The 19021-nt window shown below is 42.5% G+C and overlaps 1 protein-coding gene across 3 annotated transcripts in view; it reads right to left on the bottom strand.

Annotated features, from left to right (window-relative positions):
* The window catches only part of AOAH (acyloxyacyl hydrolase), a 250760-nt gene that overhangs the window by 119915 nt on the left and 111824 nt on the right, over positions 1-19021 (bottom strand). For all 3 annotated transcript variants that reach the window (XM_045792859.2, XM_045792860.2, XM_087860902.1), the window contains one exon: positions 6332-6431. In XM_045792859.2, the coding sequence (XP_045648815.1) occupies positions 6332-6431 (100 nt within the window). The remainder of the gene's footprint in view (positions 1-6331; positions 6432-19021) is intronic.

Below are 19021 nucleotides of genomic sequence, written 5' to 3'. Positions count from 1 at the left end.
TGATGACAGAGGAAGTAATTTTTTCTTCCTTGTTTGACACAGAGATTCTGTTTAACTGAGAGTGCTGAATTCATTTTTATTTTCTGTGCACACGTCACACACACAAAAGGCAAGTCATAATTACAATGTTGAGAGGACAAAGGTGGACTTTAGAGACTTGGGTTTTGTTAAACAGAGATGGTGCGGAGAAATTTACCCCAATACATACACACACAGGTACACACCATATTGGACAAAACGGAACTCATTGCAAAAGTGAGGGGAAGATTAGCTCACACAGCTGAAAGCACTGTGCGCAGAGCTCAGCTCATCATTAGGAACAGAAGGGCCCAGGTGACTGTACAGAATGAAATGTAGTGATTCACGAATCTTAGAAAATGTTCAATTTCCTGTCCATTTGTAATTTTTCCTAAACCTTACTACCTGAGATCTTCAATTAAAAGAGATGCTAGATATGTTATTTTGCACTTAATGTTTAAAAAATGAAAGTAAGTTCCTGAGATCAGCTTATTTCTCTCTCAGTTGAACAAGAATTTGTCATGTGACATTTTCTCATAAAAAGAGTACAAACTTACTCCTTCCGAAATCTTTTTATGTCAGCCTTGTGGTAATATGGGTCCCAAGGAAGCATGGTTCCCCGTGTATGCATACACTCCCACACACTCAACATTGGAGAACTTCTGGTTCCTACAGCAATCAGACTCACTCGGGAAGAGCCATTTCAAAGTCTGGATTGCTTTCCAAAGGCAACAGGTCCCTTCGAAGCAGTTTATTATTTTTCTAAAATAATTTTAAAAATTGGTATTAATATGGTGCCTGCATTAGAATCACCATTTATGTAAGATGAGATAAGAAGATGAAGACAAATGAGAAATAACTGGGAAGTTTTTCATAGCTCAAGGATGACCTCATGATAGATTAACATGACTTAAAAAAGATCATCATTTCATGTTTAACCCCAATTAAACTTTATTTTATGTAGTACTTATTTGAAGTGATATTTTTATGTTAGAATATGTTTAATGTATATTTCAGTATATTTGCATTTTACTTCTGTTTATGAATTTTTGTATTTGAAATGTATTAAATATTCTGTTTTACTGATTTCAAGTACTTAAAATTCATTATGTGAAATAAATACCAAAATAAGTTGAATTTTTACTCCAATATTTGAATGACTCTTTAGTTTAGCACTGGAAGACCTTCCAATCTGCCCCTTGTCTCCATTTCCAGCCTCCCTCCCACTCTCCCTCACCCAGTGATAAATAAATCTATCTACGTTTCTTTTCCCCTGTAGAGCTCGCATCTGGCTACCTCTCTTCCTTTGCTTGAGTCCCCTTCTCCTATCTGTGATGTTTACATTGAACAAGCACAACTGGTAGAATGGAATCTTAAAGCAAATTCATTCTAGATTTCCCCCTCCCACTGCCTTGCAGTCCTTTAAATGGGTTGGAGGCCCCAGGGAAATAGGGGGAATGCATTTCCACTAGAGCACACGCTCTGAATATAATTCTCTTTTAATGTGGATCAAAGTGGTGTGAAGTAGGTCTTGACTATGCCTTTGAGATGTCTGTGAATGTAGCATGTCCCTGCAGCTCACGGGTGGTTAGGAAGGGCGTCTATTCCAAGTTACAGGGTGTGCCTGGAGGGAGCAGCATAAATCGAGGAGGCTCTGCTTCTGGCCCAATGGGTGCACTCTAACACTGATCTAATAAAGACACGACTCCAGCGTGACAAGGTACACAAGAAGGAACCACATTCAATTTTCAGTGTCAGAGTGCTGCTTTGCACACACGCGCATTCCAGCAGCAAGCATTGCCTTGTTTTGTATGCAAATGAGACTAGGAGTGGTATAAATAATCCCCTCAAAGTAGGTAACACAAAACCATCTGGGTGGTCTTTACAATGCAGGCTGCAATCTTCCTCTTTCTGTTCCTTTCCTATCCTGTCTTGTCCTCCTTTCCATCCCCCCACTTCTACATACCCCCACTCCTAATGCCAGCTGAATTTTGTAGATTGTTTCTTGCTTCAGTTAATCATGGATGACGTTCGTCATGAACACAAGGTAGATAAGGATATGAGCCCGTAACTAAAGGATAGGCAAAAAGTAGGCTTGGAATGTCAACTGCACTGTAGATGACGAATGGGCAGTTTATTAAGGTCCCTAAATGTCGTTCCACTTTTACTTTTGTTCCCACTGAAGTCAGACCCCATTGCTCTACACTGTTGGGTTCTGCCCACCAGCTAGCTTCCCAGAGCAGAAGGACTCCCTTCTTCCCTCCACCCTGCAGCATGCATTTCACGGGGACAATGGCTTGTGTCACGTTATTTGTATTTTACCAGAATCAGAAACGCATGCAAAGCAGGACACTGAGGGTGCAGAGTCCTGCTTGTGAGGAATTACTGGTCCAGGATCAGTGGTTCAATTAAAAGTGACTATACCCCAGGAGTAGCAGTGAGGCCTACAGCACAGTGGGGAAGAGCTTGGACTTTAAAGACAAACAGACCTGGGGCTGAATCCTCTCATTGCCACTTATTAGCTTTGTAATCTCCTAAATTCACCTAGACTCAGTTTCTTCACCTGTAAAACAACCCCCCCACCCCCTAGGAGCACTGTTAAATGAGATCACACATGTCAAATGCAGCGCTGGTATATTATCCGGACACCAGACAAGTGCCTGGCACAATGGAGGCAACAAAGATGGGCAAGATGCAGACCCGCCACCTTGATAAGCTTACATCTTAATAAGAAAATCTATGTAAACTTAATATTTTAATATCTCTCTGCCATACTTCCCTCATCTATAACATGTAGACAACAATACCTATTTCATAAGAGTAAATGACTCATGTACATAAAACATTTAGAACAACACTGGCACATCATAGTACTTCGAAAGGTATTTATGATGCTGGTGGAGAGCAGCAGTTTATATTTTGTGGAGAGGATACGAAATTACTTTACAGAGAAAGTGACTGAGACATGAACTCGGATGGTGGGCCTGGTATTGACAGGGCGTCCTGGCTGGAGGGAATGATTGAGAAGAAGGGTACAGAGGTGGGAAGGTTAAGGCGAGCTCAAGAAAGAGTCAATCACTCCATTTTGGCTGCAGCAGGGGATACACAAGAGAACCATGAAGTCTAGAAAGGCTTTTTGAGAATCCTGAAACTCTAAGTGAAAATGTATACCTCACTGAGTAGGCAATATAGAGATCATAATCTGGGCACAGATATAGGCACTGGGAAAATTAATGTGCCCATGAAATAAGGGAAATCAGAATTTCCATCAGTGTTGCAATTGAGAAACTAGTGGCACTTTGTCTATTCATTCAACAAATACTTCTTTGTTATATGTGAGGCATTGGGTGTATGGTAGTGACCAAGGCAGAGTCCTCCTGCAGGTGACAGCCTAGTGGGAGAGATGGATAGACAGGCAATCACCCGGGTCTATCATTTAAAGCAAGGCGGGTTCCGTGGAGGGACCTACAAGAGCTTCGACAAGAGGGGTATGTAGAACGAGTCAGGGATGCACTCCCTGAAGAAGCAACATGTGAGCTGAGATCTGCAGGATGGGAAGTCCACTCAGTTGAAGGATGAGGGAGAAATTGCTTTCCACATCAAGGCACAGAGGTGGAGTGCCAAGATCAAATTTACCTCATAAAAGGCCTTTCTAGCATCAGGGTGGAGAATTTTTTTGGAAAGCAGGCAAGAGCAGAATTGGGTTGGACTAACTAGGAAGCTAGAGCAGGAGTGACATCAAAGGATGACTGTTGGAATCCTTCATGTGGTGGTACCATTACACACACAAAACACAACGAACCTCACAGGTAAAAGAAGCCAGACACAGGGAAGACCATATTGTATGAGTCCATTTATATGACATTCAAGAACAGAACTTTATATGAGTGAACTAATCCGTGGTTTAGTTTACTAAGGGGTAGGTATTGACTGGGACAGTCATGAGGGAGGCTTCTGGCAGCAGGCTGGAAATTATGTACATCTGTAGTAGGTAGGTAATTCTCCCTACTAATTCACACCTGCTTTGTAGGTGTAATTTGTGTGCCATGGAAATGAAAAGAAGGTCTGATATATATCATTAAAAAAATACATGCTCAAAGTGTAATGTTAACGGGGAAAAGTAGGATAAAAATTACATATACAATATCATAATTCTCAAAAAATAAATATAATAATAATAATTTATTTAAAAATTAAAAGGAAAACGTCCAACATTTTGACATGGTTATTTGTGGTGGTGGGATTTCAGCTGACTGATGTGAAGAGACAACCCGGGAAGGATTTTCAGAAACACTGACAATGACAATGAATCACGGAACACTACATCAAAAACTAAGGATGTACTGCATGGTGACTAACATAACAATAAAAATTATAAAAAAACAAAACAAAACACTGACAACGGATAGGAGATTAACCAACTGCTCTCAGTAGGATAGAGATACGAATCCTAGTTCTATTCTTTCCTAAGAGAGTGACCTTCAGCAAGTTACATAACCTCTTTACCCCAGTTTCCACAACATTAAAAAAGGGGTCATAATGGACAATGGTGACTCCACCCTGGAATTGTCTGGGGGACTAAATAAGGTGAAGGGTAAGCACAGTGCCCTGGAAGACAGTGAGTCCTCAGGAAGCATCAGTTGTTGCTATTAAAGAAATCTTGGAGGCAGAAGAGAGTGAAGCCGTCCATGTTTGCACCAACTGCCCCTCCTCTAGGACACTTGTAGGGATGGTGACTGGTGATGGGGATTTGAAAAGGAGGAAGAAGGTCCAGAACAGCAACTGGGGGAAGGTCAAGCTGACCAGGGAGCATGCCCTGCTGGGGTACAAGCTGAGCACTTCCAGGGTGAAATCCTCCCCCTCCCTCCCAGCCAGGAAGGACGGCTGAAAGGCTCCCGAGTTAGGAATTGCAAAGGGTGTTGTGATGGGAAGACAAGGAAATGGTATTCCGAGTATAAACTCCATAGGGTACGAAAATAAAGCATGTCATTTTACATGGGATAGTTTAAAGTTGAACATCTTGTGACTATGTATAACTGTCGGTGTGATGTATATATAACGTGATTTTTATTTAAGGAAATGACAAAAAACCTGCATCGCTTGCCTTTGTACATAGAGACACGTTTCCTCTGTGCATTATCAAATGGTGAATATTATGATACCATATTCGCATGCCATATGAACACATGAAAAAAATTTTTTTAATTGAAAGTGCCTACCCCTTCTAGAAACGACTGGATTTCAAAGCTTCTAAGAATTTGGGGAAATGTAATTGGCACATAGTCAATAACCTAGGAAGCATGACATGCACTCATACTCCAGGTATTCGCACCTCTCTCTTCCTTCTCAAGGGGAAAGGTTATGATATTTAATGCTGTCAGTCGGCAGCAGAGCATTCATTGGTTAGGCCACAAAGTGTTAAACTCACTTTATTTCAATGAGAATAAAAAAGGAATTTACATAAAACAAAAACCTATTGTGCCATACACAAAAAAACTATAATTCTGGAATAGAAGGCATAGAATTTTATTTTATTTACTTTATTTATAGGAAGCTTCTGAAAAATCAATATTTTGAGGCCTAACTAGATTTAATATTATACTCTCACTCAGAATGTGCTGAGAATATTGTCAACATTTGCAGCCCTGTCTGCTGCTTTCCAATTGAAAATTGTCCAACTTGATATAATGCACACAGGGTGCTCTGAAGAGTTATCCTGAATAATAATGATATTGGCTACCACTTTAATTAATACTTTTTTTTATGTAGCAGGTATCCTGCTGAGCATTTTGGGTGTATTAGCTCACTTACCTCCCACAACAAACCTATGAGGGAGGCATTTTAGGCATTTTAGTATACCCATTTTATGGGTGAGAACAATAAAGCTCAGACTAGGGTGACCAACTGCTCAGTTTTTCCCAGGATGTGGGACTTTCAGTGCTTATCCCAGGAAAGTCCTGGGCAAAATGGCCGAGTTTATCTTTCTATAAAAGTGACCTGCTTGATTTTTAAATGGTAGAGAGAAATTTAACCTCTTCTCTTCTTGGCTGGTTAGATTTCCAACTTACTGTCGGCCAGCTCTAGATTATAGTCCATGATAGTTAAGTAGGAAAGACATTCTTTGGCAGCATGGCGGGGGGGCGGTCTAGGTTGAAACTGGACAATATTATTTCACACGATGTAATGGAAAATGTCATCTGGCCTCTCTCTGTTCCCAAACCACTGAGCCAGTGAAGCTGAACCTCCCTTTACAACATTTCCAAAGGGCTTGCATGTCACCATAATCTGACATTCAAAGTGAAAACCCACTCACCTTGGGAAGCGGGTAGAGATGACACAATGGTTGGCCAGGGTCCTGCTTACAAAACTCCAGGGTATGACACACCACATCAGCATTCATATCTGTGCTAAGCCTGGAGGGAAAGGGGACAAAACAAAGACTATTTAAGATCTCTCGGGCATTTAGGAGAACCTGTTTCAAAGGAAGGTAAATCCCCGGAATGGATTCTAACACCGTGTTTGAGTCCAGCCCCATGTAGCTGCCTGATCATAAGGCTCTCCTGCCGTGTTGTTCTCTGCTCTGTTTAGAATAAGGTCCTGGAGGTGGGAAGGGGGATGGACAGCACTGAGCTGTGGTCAGCCTCTCACACTGGCACTGTGATTCTTTTCAGGAGAAGCCACAAGAAAAACTGGGAAAGAAAAAATGGACAGGGGTATAATTTGATGGAAACAATATTTTAAAGTTTGCTAGGACTTACAGCAAAGTATCATGTGTGATAAAGTCTTAAACACCTAAAATTATTTTTTAGGCATAATCTAAATCCTTTCTTTCCCTTTAAAATAAATATATTTCTTTTGGAAGAAAATACAATATAGTTGACTTCCCCGCCCCCCCAAGGATGGTGTAAGGAAAGTGTTCTTCAAACATTTTGGTTTATGTCTAGTTTGGAGGGGCTAAAACAAACCCTCCATATCCATTTTCTACCTGACACTCCCCAAACTCTTCTTACTAAGAAGAATGAGAACAATGTGCTGCTTCAAATGAAGGAACAAGTAGAATATGGATTTTTAGTAACTTTTCCAAGTAAATCATTGATTCAAGCCCAACCGAACCCAGACCAAAACAACAAAAAGAATTCATAAATACATGTTGGTAGTATCTAGAGACTAATCTTAGAAAAACAGATCTAGATTTTAGAAGATACTTTTTGGGGTTTTCTCCCAGCTCACATGATCATTTAACTGTCTCCCTTCACCCACCGGGGCAGGTTCCTAGCAATTGTGTTTGTACTCCCTATCTCTTGATCAGTTGATTGGACCTCATTGGGCAACACTGGACAAGTAGGATCTGTTAGATTCTCTCTTATGGAAATTTAGAATTAGTACTAAAGATTTCAGCTTCATCCTGGGCTGTTCCCAGAATAACACGGCTGAGAGGAAGAAAAAAGATGGCGGAGGAGTAGGGGACCTTTTTTCAGCTGGGCCCCTGAATCGAGCTGGAGATCTACCAGATCATCCTGAACACCCACGAAATCAGCCCAAGATGCAGGAAGATACATCTGGATCTCTACAAACAAACATCTCCGGTGCTGAGTATTGAGGTATGAAGCGGGGAGCCATGAATCTGCGCACACATATCGGAAGATAAACAAAAGGGGGAGGGAGACACCGTGCTCAGGGGCGGGGAAGCAGTAGCCTCCTGCACTGGGGTGCGGGCCAGATTCGTGGACTGGTAGCCACTGAGAAAGCAGACTGAGACCGGGAGCTCAGGTGTGTGTGGGCAACCAAACTGAAAACCAGAGCTCTGGAGTGCTCACTCGAACCAGACTGAAAACTGGGAGCTCCAGAGCACGCGTGAACCACACTGAAACAGGGAGCTCGGGAGCGCGCACGGGAACTGGGGGCAGATGGCGGTGTTAGAAGCACAAAGGACACAGATGTGTGGGCCCTGGGAGTGAGGACTGGGAGAGTGGCTGTGGGGCACACAACCTGGGATGCTGTGGGGTTTAGCAGCACTGACAGAAACAGAGTTAAAGTGGCCAGGAGAGCTCAGTGGAGAGCAGACTGTAATCTCTCTGTTCTGAGACAGAGGCTAGGATACAACCACTGCTGCTCTGACTCTCAGAAGAGTCACAGAAAACCACCAGGGAAAGCCTCCAGAGAACAAAGGCCCAGAAATACCGGTTCACATTGTGCCCATCCCCATCTCCCCTCGCAGGGAACAGGGCAACTCTACCCAAACAGGGTTGCCTGAATATCAGTGCGGCAGGCCCCTTCCCCAGAAGGCAGGCTGAAAAATCAAGAAGCCCACATCTCTAAGGTCCTTATAAAACAAGTGCACATTGCCTGGGTCCTGGTCAATAATTTGGGCTCTGTACATCCCCACAAACTCTCCTCATCAGAATGACAAGGAGGAGGAATCCTCAACAAAGGAAAGAAAGAGAGACTGTGGCCTCTGCCACAGAACTAATGTATATGGATATAACCAAACTGTCAGAAATGGAGTTCAGAGTAACAGTGGTCAAGATGATGTGTAGGCTTGAAAAAAATATTAACAAGAATACAGAATCTCTAAGGGCAGAAATGAGAGTGAATTTTGCAGAAATTAAAAAGGGTATGAATCAAATGCAGTCTAAACGGGATGCTCTGACAACCAGGGTAAATGAGGCAGAAGAACGAATTAGTGAATTGGAAGATGGGATGATAGAAAAGAAGGAAAAAATGGGAACTTGGCTCAAAAAAATCCAATCTCAAGAATGTAGATTACAAGAGATTACTGACTCAATGAAACATTCCAATGTCAGAATCATCGGCATCCCCGAGGGGGTGGGGAAAGAGAGAGGTCTAGAAGAGATATTTGAACAAATTTTAGCTGAGAAGTTCCCTAATCTGGTGAAGGAAACAAGCATTCGTGTCCAAGAGGCAGAGAGGACCCCTCCCAAGATCAATGAGAACAGACCAACACCACGTCACATAATAGTACAATTCGCAAACATTAGATCCAAGGATATAATCTTGAAAGCGGCCAGGAGGAAGAGAATCCTCACCTACAGAGGGAGGAACATCAGAATAACATCAGACCCGTCTACAGAGAACTGGCAAGCCAGAAAGGGCTGGCAAGACATATTCAGAGCACTAAGTGAGAAGAACATGCAGCCAAGGATCCTTTATCCAGCAAGGCTGTCATTCAGAATTGATGGAGAGACAAGGACCTTCCAAGACCGGCAGAAACTGAAAGAATATGTGACCACCAAGCCAGCCCTACAAGAAATATTAAGGGGGGGGGGTTCTATAAAAGTAAAAAGACCCCAGGAGTGATACAGAACAGAAATTTACAATCTATAGAAACAAAGGCTTCACAGGCAACATAACATCATTAAAATCATCTCTCTCAATAATCACTCTCAATGTGAATGGCCTAAATGCTCCCATAAACGCCACAGGGTTGCAGATTGGATAAAAAGACATGACACATCCATTTGCTGTCTACAAGAGACACATTTTGAACCTAAAGATACACCCAGACTGAAAGTAGAGGGATGGGAAAACATTTTTCATGCCAATGGACCTCAAAAGAAAGCTGGGGTAGCAATTCTTATATCACACAGATTAGATTTTAAACTAAAGACTGTAGTTAGAGATACAGAAGGACACTGTATTATTCTTAAAGGATGCATCCAACAAGTGAATATGACAATTATAAATATCTATGCCCCCAACAGGGGAGCAGCTAGATACACAAGCCAACCCTTAACCAGAATAAAGAGACATATAGATAATAATACGTTAATAGGAGGGGACCTCAACCCTCCACTCTCAGCAATAGACAGATCACCTAAGGAGAAAATCAACAAAGAAACAAGAGCTTTGAATGACATACTGGACCAGATGGACCTCATAGATATGTACAGAACACTACACCCCACAACAACAGAATACTCATTCTTTTCGAATGCACATGGAACTTTCTCCAGAATAGACCATATACCGGGTCACAAAACAGGTCTCAACCAATACCAAAAGACTAAGATGATTCCTTTCATATTCTAAGACCACAGTGCTTTGAAACTGGAACTCAACCACAAGGAAAAATTAGGAAGAAACTCAAACACTTGGAAACTAAGAACAATCCTGCTTAAGAGTGATAGGGTAAACCAGAGAATTAAAGAAGAGCTTAAACAATTTATGGAAACCAATGAGAACGAAAACACATCGATCAAAAACCTATGGGACACTGCAAAGGCAGTTCTAAGGGGAAAATACATAGCCATCCAAGCCTCACTCAAAGGAACAGAAAAATCTAAAATGCAGTTTTTGAATTCTCACCTTAAGAAGCTGGAGCTGGAACAGAAGAACAGGCCTAACCCACACATGAGAAGGCAGTTGACCAAGATTAGAGCAGAAATCAATGAATTAGAAACCAGGAGCACAGTAGAGCAGATCAACAAAACTAGAAGTTGGTTCTTTGAAAGAATAAATAAGATCGATAAGCCACAGGCCAGACTTATCCAAAAGAATAGAGAAAGGACCCAAATTAATAAAATTATGAATGAAAGGGGAGAGATCACGACCAACACCAAAGAAATAGAAAGAATCATTAGAAACTATTATCAACAACTATATGCCAATAAATTAAACAACCTGGAAGAAATGGATGCCTTCCTGGAAACCTATAAACTACCAAGTCTGAAACAGGAAGAAATTGATTATTTAAACAGACCGATTAATTATGAAGAGATTGAAGCAGTGATCAAAAACCTCCCCAAAAACAGGAGTCCAGGGCCTGACGGATTCCCAGGGGAATTCTACCAAACATTCAAAGAAGAAATAATACCTATTCTCCTGAAGCTGTTTCAAAAAATAGAAACAGAAGGAAAACTACCAAACTCATTCTATGAGACCAGTATTACCTTGATCCCCAAACCAGGCAAAGACCCCATCAATAAGGAGAATTACAGACCGATATCCCTGATGAATATGGATGCCAAAATTCTCAACAAGATCCTTGCTAATAGGATCCAACAGTACATTAAAAGGATTATCCATCACGACCAAGTGGGATTCATCCCTGGGATGCAAATGTGGTTCAACATTCGCATATCGATCAGTGTGATAGATCATATCAACAAGAAAAGAGTCAAGAACCATATGATCCTCTCAATTGATGCAGAAAAATCATTTGACAAAATACAGCATCTTTTCCTGATTAAAACACTTCAGTGTAGGGATAGAGGGTACATTCCTCAATCTCATAAAAATCATCTATGAAAAGCCTACAGCAAATATCATTCTCAATGAGGAAAAGCTGAAGGCCTTTCCCTTAAGATCAGGAACATGACAAGGATGCCCACTCCTGCCATTATTGTTCAACATAGTACTAGAAGTCCTTGCAACAGCAATCAGACTACAAAAAAGAATAAAAGGTATTCAAATCAGCAAAGAAGAAGTCAAACTGTCTCTCTTCACAGATGACATGATACTCTATATGGAAAACCCAAAAGACTCCACCCCCAAATTACTAGAACTCATAGAACAATAATGTGGCAGGATACAAAATCATTGCTCAGAAATCAGTTGCATTTCTATACATGAACAATGAGACTGAAAAAAAAAGAAATTAGGGAATCAATTCCATTTACAATAGCACCAAAAATCATATGATACCTCGGAATTAACTTAACCAGAGAGGTAAAGGATCTATATTCTAGAAACTACAGATCACTGTTGAAAGACATTGAAGAAGACACAAAAAGATGGAAAAACATTCCATGCTCATGGATCGGAAGAATAAACGTAGTTAAAATGTCTATGATACCCAGAGCATTCTACACTTTCAATGCTATCCCGATCAAAATACCGATGACATTTTTCAAAGATCTGGAACAAACAGCCCTTAAATTTGTGTGGAACCAGAAAAGGCCCCAATTCGCCAAGCAAATGTTGAAAAGGAAAAACAAAGCTGGGGACATCATGTTGCCTGATTTCAAGCTATACTACAAAGCTGTGATCACCAAGACAGCATGGTATGGGCACAAAAACAGACACATAGACCAGTGGAACAGAATAGAGACTCCAGAAATGGACCCTTGGCTCTATGGTCAACTAATCTTTGACAAAGCAGGAAAAAACATCCAGTGGAAAAAAGACAGTCTCTTCAATAAATGGTGTTGGGAAAATTGGACAGCTACATGCAAAAGAATGAAACTTAACCACTCTCTCACACCATACACAAAGATAAACTCCAAATGGATGAAAGACCTCGATGTGAGACAGGAATCCATCAAAATCATAGAGGAGAACATAGGCTGTAACCTCTTTGACATCGGCCACAGCAACTTTTTTCATGACACATCTCCAAAGGCAGGAGAAACAAAAGATAAAATGAACTTTTGGGACTTCATCAAGATAAAAAGCTTCTGCATAGCAAAGGAAACAGTCATCAAAACTAAGAGGCATCCCACAGAATGGGAGAAGATATTTGCGAATGATGCTACAGATAAAAGGCTGGTATCCAAGATCTATAAAGAACTTCTCAAACTCAATACACGAGAAACAAATAATCAAATCAAAAAATGGGCAGAAGATATGAAGACACTTTTCCAATGAAGACATACAAATGGCTGACACATGAAAAAATGCTCAAAATCATCAGCCATCAGGGAAATGCAAATCAAAACCACATCGAGATACCACCGTACGCCAGTTAGAATGGCAAAAATGGACAAGGCGAGAAACAACAAATGTTGGAGAGGATGTGGAGAAAGGGGAACCCTCTTACACTGTTGGTGGGAATGCAAGTTGGTACAGCACCTTTGGAAAACAGTGTGGAGGTCCCTCAAAAAGTTATAAATAGAGCTACCCTATGACCCAGCAATTACACTACTGGGTATTTACCCCAAAGTTACAGTCGTAGTGAAAAGAAGGGCCATATGCATCCCAATGTTCATAGCAGCATTGTCCACAATAGCTAAATTGTGGAAGGAGCCGAGATGCCCTTTAACAGATGAATGGATAAAGAAGATGTGGTCCATATACACAATGGACTATTACTCAGCCATCAGAAAGAATGATTACACAACATTTGCGGCAACATGGATGGGACTGGAGGAGATTATGCTAAGTGAAATAAGTCAAGCAGAGAAAGACAATTATCATATGGTTTTACTCATTTATGGAACATAAGAAATAGCAGGGAGATCGGTAGGAGAAGGAAAGGAAGAATGGGGGGGTAAACAGAAGGGGGAATGAACCACGAGAGACTATGGACTCTGGGAAACAAACTGAGGGCTTCAGAGGGGAGGGGTGTGGGGGATTGGGCTAGGTCAGTGATGGGTATTAAGGAGGGCACATACTGCATGGAGCACTGGGTGTTATACGCAAACAATGAGTCATGGAACACTACATCAGAAACTAATGATGTACTGTATGGTGACTAACATAACATAATAAAAAATTTAAAAAATAACAGGAGCTGTAGTGTCTTGGGACTATAATGTTATTTTCTGCCACGTGGACTGAGCAGTTGGAAAGCTAATCTGTAGGATGTGGTTCAGACATCAGAACCCAGTGTATGCAGTGAGGAAGCCTGGGGAGAATGTTACCCTGTGTTTGTGGTGACTTCCAAGTCCCATTTCCATCTCTGTGTGAGGTCTGGCAAGATGGCCTCTTAACCTTTTGTGAGCACTTGAGTTAAGAGGGAAAAAGAGAGTCATCTGCTTGGCCCCAGGGCTTCTTCATGAGAGGTGGAGGGGAAGGTAACTTAAAGTATAAAAGGAGGCCACATCTTCTAATTTGTGGGGCAAGCTGTATATAGCAGATAAAGTCCATTAGCAAACTAATGTCTACTAAGGGTCAGTAACTTAATGGTTCTGAACTTAATGGTTCATTTATTTAACTGATGACTGCTGTCTTTATGGGGGTCTAATATTTAGTGGGCTCAGGAGGGTGATAAATAGGGCTCTGCTTAACCTTTTTTTTTTTTTTTTAACCTACAGCCAATATCCCATCTGTGGTAATCCAGGACCACTAACTAATCATATGATATCCAAGACCTACTCATTTTCTCTGCAGATAAAGCACAATTTCAAGTAAGTGAACTTGATTACAAGAGTGGAAATGGGGTCCCCACAGTCAAAGAGTGATGCTGATGGTCTTTACACTGAGGAATAGGAGAGGAGAACTAGGTATGTGGTATTCTTTCCAGAGTCCTCTAAGATCAGAGTTTCATCATCAAAAGACTGAAAGTGAGAAACGGTCCTTCATACAAGAATAGAAAATGCTGAGTCTCATAAATCCAGACACGTGTAAGACCACTAGAATGTACAAGATGCAAAGAAGTGGCAAAGCAGCATATGTGCTCTTCACCAGCCGTGGGACAGAAAGCCCAGGTGATGCATACCATGTGAAATCCTCAGGAAATCTCCAAATTCATAATAACCATTCCCACCCAACGGCAGCAAGAAGACCAAAATAGTCACATTTTAATTCACTTCCTTTTACTACCCTTACTGGTACAGAGGTGTGCAGGAATGAGGCATGTGGTAGGGGACCAGGGGTGGTGGGGGAGGAGACATCAACACATTTGGCAGAGCTAATTAACAAGTCTAATTAGGATCATAGTAGAATGAAGTCAATGACGATGATCATCACCATAAATCAAAAGAGGGGAGCAAGGTCAGGGTTAACAGTCAAAGTAACAGCCTATGGCAGGGAGTGAGGACAGGGCCTTCCACACATGAAAGCTCTCAAATTCAGACCTTCACATCACTTTCAAAGAAAGTTTATATATTAATATATAGTCACAGAGATATACTCACAACACTGAAAGAAGATCTTCCTCATGCAACTTAATACTTATATCCCATTTCTGGACCACACTCAAAGCACACTATGAATTTATTAATTTCCCCAAATCTTACACAGTAGTCCCCCTCCTATCTGTGGTTTTGTTTTCCAAGGTTGCAGTGACCAGTGGTCAGCTGTGGTCTGGGAGCAGATGATTCCCCTTCTAACATATCGTCTGAAGGTCAAAAGTAGCTTAATGATACATCACAATGCCTCGTCATCCACCTCCCTTCATCTTATCATGTGGACATTTTATCATCTCACATCATCACAAGAAGAAGGGTGAGTACAGAGCAATAAATATTTTCAGAGAGAGAGACAGAGAGACAGAGACCACATTCACATAACTTATATTACAGTGTATTGTTATACTTGTTCTATTTTATTATTGTTGTTAATCATTTCCTGTGCCTAATTTATAAATTAAACTTTATCACAAGTATGTATGTATGTATAGGAAAAACAGTATATATAGTTCAGTACTATCTGGTTTCAGGCATCTACTGGGGGTCCTTGGAATGTATCCCCTCTGAATAGGGAGGACTGCTATAATTATTTTGTGAATGGCACAGATATTGTTTTGTATTTTTGGTGTCTAAAAAATACATTAATTACATTTAAGGCATATTATGTTATAAATCCTGTTACACATTTTCTTCTAAAAAATGTTAGTAGTTTAGATCTCTCCTGATGAGAGATCCTAGTTTGGAATACAAGAGTTTATGATTTAGAGGAAAGCATAAATAAATCCCTGGAAGCAAGGTGAGATACACAGAAGACAAGGATCAGGTTTGCTATGGCAACCAATGGCATGACGGAGGTCAAAACCAGGTAGAGGAGGACTCAGCACCTGGTCCCTGGCTAGCACTGGCTGCTCCTGGAAGAGCCCCTCCCTGCATGACCCAGGTTCTTGGGGGAATGCCTGAGTGCTCAGGTGTCCCACTTCCCAAAAACATCCTGTGGCTTGCCGATGGGCAGGAAATGTAATTGCTGAATAATTAGTCCATGAATCATTGAGAATTGACTGGTATGAAATAATGAGGGGGGATGCCCTCTGGGTTAGGAAACACATTTAATACTGGAAGCCTGAAATTCAGGTAAAACTAAATCATAAGGTTGTCACTTTCAGCACCTATATCAACCCAAAACTGTAAATGATTGATTAAAACAAGTCGTAAGAAGAGGAAGGCACTATATAGTTTGGCACTATTAAAAGGAAAAATGTCGGGGGAGGGAGTTAAGATGGCGGAGGAGTAGGGGACCCCTTTTTCAGCCGGTCCCCTGAGTCGAGCTGGATGGTACCAGACCAGCCTAAATAACCACGGAATCAGCCTGAGACGCAGGATGATGCATCTGGATCTCTACAAATGAACATCTCCAGCGCTGAGTATTGAGGTACCAAGAGGGGAGCTATAAACCGTGCACGGATATCGGAAGATAAATGGAAGAGGGAGGGAGCCGCCGCGTTTGGGCGCCGGGAAGCGGCAGCCACCTGCACGGGGGAGCAGGCGGACACACAGAGGGCACCCGCGAGAGAGCGGACTGAGACCGGTGAGCCGTGAACGCGCGCGCCACCAGGCATCTCCCGGAACACCGGAATCCCAGTGTGCTCACGGGATCCAGACTGAGACCGGGAACTCCCGGAGCGCGCGCGGGGCGGCTGGCGGGCCACCTGCACGGGGGAGCGGGCGGACTAGCGGTCGGCACCCGCGAAACAGCAGACTGAGAGACCCTGAACCGGGTGCGCGCGCCACCAGGCTTCTCACGAAACTCCTGAATCGAGGTGTGCTCACCAGGCATAGACTGAGACCGGGAGACCCGGGAGCGCGCGGGGCGTCCGGTGGCTGGCGGCATTAGAAACACAAAGGACAGAGACTAGCGGGCCCGGTGGCTGGCGGCATTAGAAACACAAAGGACAGAGACGCGCGGGCCCTGGAAGTGAGGGCAGGGTCGCCGAGTTGGTGCGCACATCCCGGGACGCCGCAGGGTTGAGCAGCACCAACAGTAACAGAGTTAAAGTGGCCAGAACATCAGTGGAGAACGGGCCGCAATCCCTCTGTTCTGTGACAATGCAGCCTCTGCTGCTCTGACCCTCAGAAGAGGCATAGCCGGCCGCCAGGGAAAGCCGCCAGAGAACAAAAGCCTGGAAATACCGGCTCAGAGAGTGCCAATCCCCATCCTCCCTCGCAGGGGACACGGAGACTCTAACCAAACAGGGCTGCCTGAGTATCGGCGCGGCAGGCCCCTCCCCCAGAAGGCAGGCTGAAAAATCAAGAAGCCCACAACCAGAGGCGCCTGGGTGGCGCCGTCATTGAGCGCCTGTCTTCGGCTTAGGGCGTGATCCCGGCGTTCCGGAAAGGAGTCCCTCATCGGGCTCCTCCGCTGGGAGCCTGCTTCTTCCTCTCTCACTCCCCTGCTTCTGTTTCGTTCTTGCTGACTGTCTGTCTCCCTCTCTCAGATAAGTAAATAAATAAAATCTTTAAAGAAGAAGCCCACATCTCTAAGATCCCTATAAAACAAGGGACACGGCCTGGGACCCAGTCAATAATTTTGGGCTCTGGAAACCCCGCAACCTCTCTTCATCAGAATGACAAGAAGGAGAAGCCCCCCCCAGCAAAGAAAAGACAGTGAGTCAGTGGCCTCTGCCACAGAAGTAACGGATATGGATGTAACCAAATTATCAGAAATGGAATTCAGAGTAACAATGGTCAAGATAATGAGTAGACTTGAAAAAAGTATTCAGGAAAATATTACTGAGAATATACAATCCCTAAGGGCGGAAATGAGAGCGAATTTGACAGAAATTAAAAATTCTATGAGCCAAATGCAGGCAAAACTAGAGGCTCTGACGGCCAGGGTCACGGAAGCGGAGGAAAGGGTTAGTGAATTGGAGGATGGGTTAATAGAGGAAAAAATAAAAATAGAAGATGGTCTTAAAAAAATCCACGCCCACGAATGTTGGCTATGGGAGATTACTGACTCAACGAAACGATCCAATGTTAGAATCATCGGCATCCCTGAGGGGGTGGAGAAAAACAGAGGTCTAGAAGAGATATTTGAACAAATTGTAGCTGAAAACTTCCCTAATCTAGCAAGGGAAACAAAAATTCGTGTCCAAGAGGCAGAGAGGACCCCTCCCAAGCTCAACCATGACAGACCTACACCACGTCACGTCATAGTGCAACTCGCAAATATGAGATCCAAGGATACAGTATTGAAAGCGGCCAGGGCAAAGAAATTTCTCACGTACCAAGGCAAAGGCATCAGAATTACATCAGACCTGTCTACACAGACCTGGAATGAGAGAAAGGGTTGGGGGAGCATTTTTAAAGCTCTTTCAGAGAAAAACATGCAGCCAAGGATCCTTTATCCAGCAAGGCTGTCATTCAGAATTGATGGAGAAATAAAGACATTTCAGAATCGACAGTCACTAGCCAATTTCGTAACCACGAAACCAGCCCTACAGGAGGTATTACGGGGGGTTCTATAAAAGTAAAAAGGCCCCAAGAGTGATACAAAACAGAAAGTCACAGCCAATACAAACAAAGACTTTACTGACAACATGGTAGAATTAAAAGCATATCTCTCAGTACTCAGCCTGAACATTAATGGTTTAAATTCTGGTTTCAAACGCCACAGGGTTGCAGATTGGATAAAAAGAAATGACCCATCCATTTGCTGTCTACAAGAGACTCATTTCGAACCCAAAGATGCATTCAGACAGAGAGTAAGGGGATGGAGTACCATCTTTCACGCAAATGGACCTCAAAAGAAAGCTGGGGTAGCAATTCTCATATCAGATAAATTGGATTTTAAACTACAGACTATAGTTAGAGATGGGCACTATATTATTCTTAAAGGAAGTATTCAACAAGTGGATATGACAATTATAAATATATATGCCCCCAACAGGGGAGCAGCAAGATACACAAGCCAACTCTTAACCAGAATAAAGAGACATATAGATAAAAATACATTAATAGTAGGGGACCTCAACACTCCACTCTCAGAAATAGACAGAACACCCTGGCAAAAACTAAGCAAAGAATCAAAGGCTTTGAATGCCATACTCGACGAGTTGGACCTCTTAGATATATATAGAACACTACACCCCAGAACCAAAGAATACTCATTCTATTCTAATGCCCATGGAACATTT

This window comes from Ursus americanus, chromosome 3 (genome assembly GCF_024610735.1).
Source record: "Ursus americanus isolate L20-20 chromosome 3, mUrsAme1.1.p, whole genome shotgun sequence".
In the NCBI taxonomy this organism is placed as follows: Eukaryota; Metazoa; Chordata; class Mammalia; order Carnivora; family Ursidae; genus Ursus; species Ursus americanus.
This window is presented reverse-complemented; position numbering and strand designations above follow the sequence as displayed.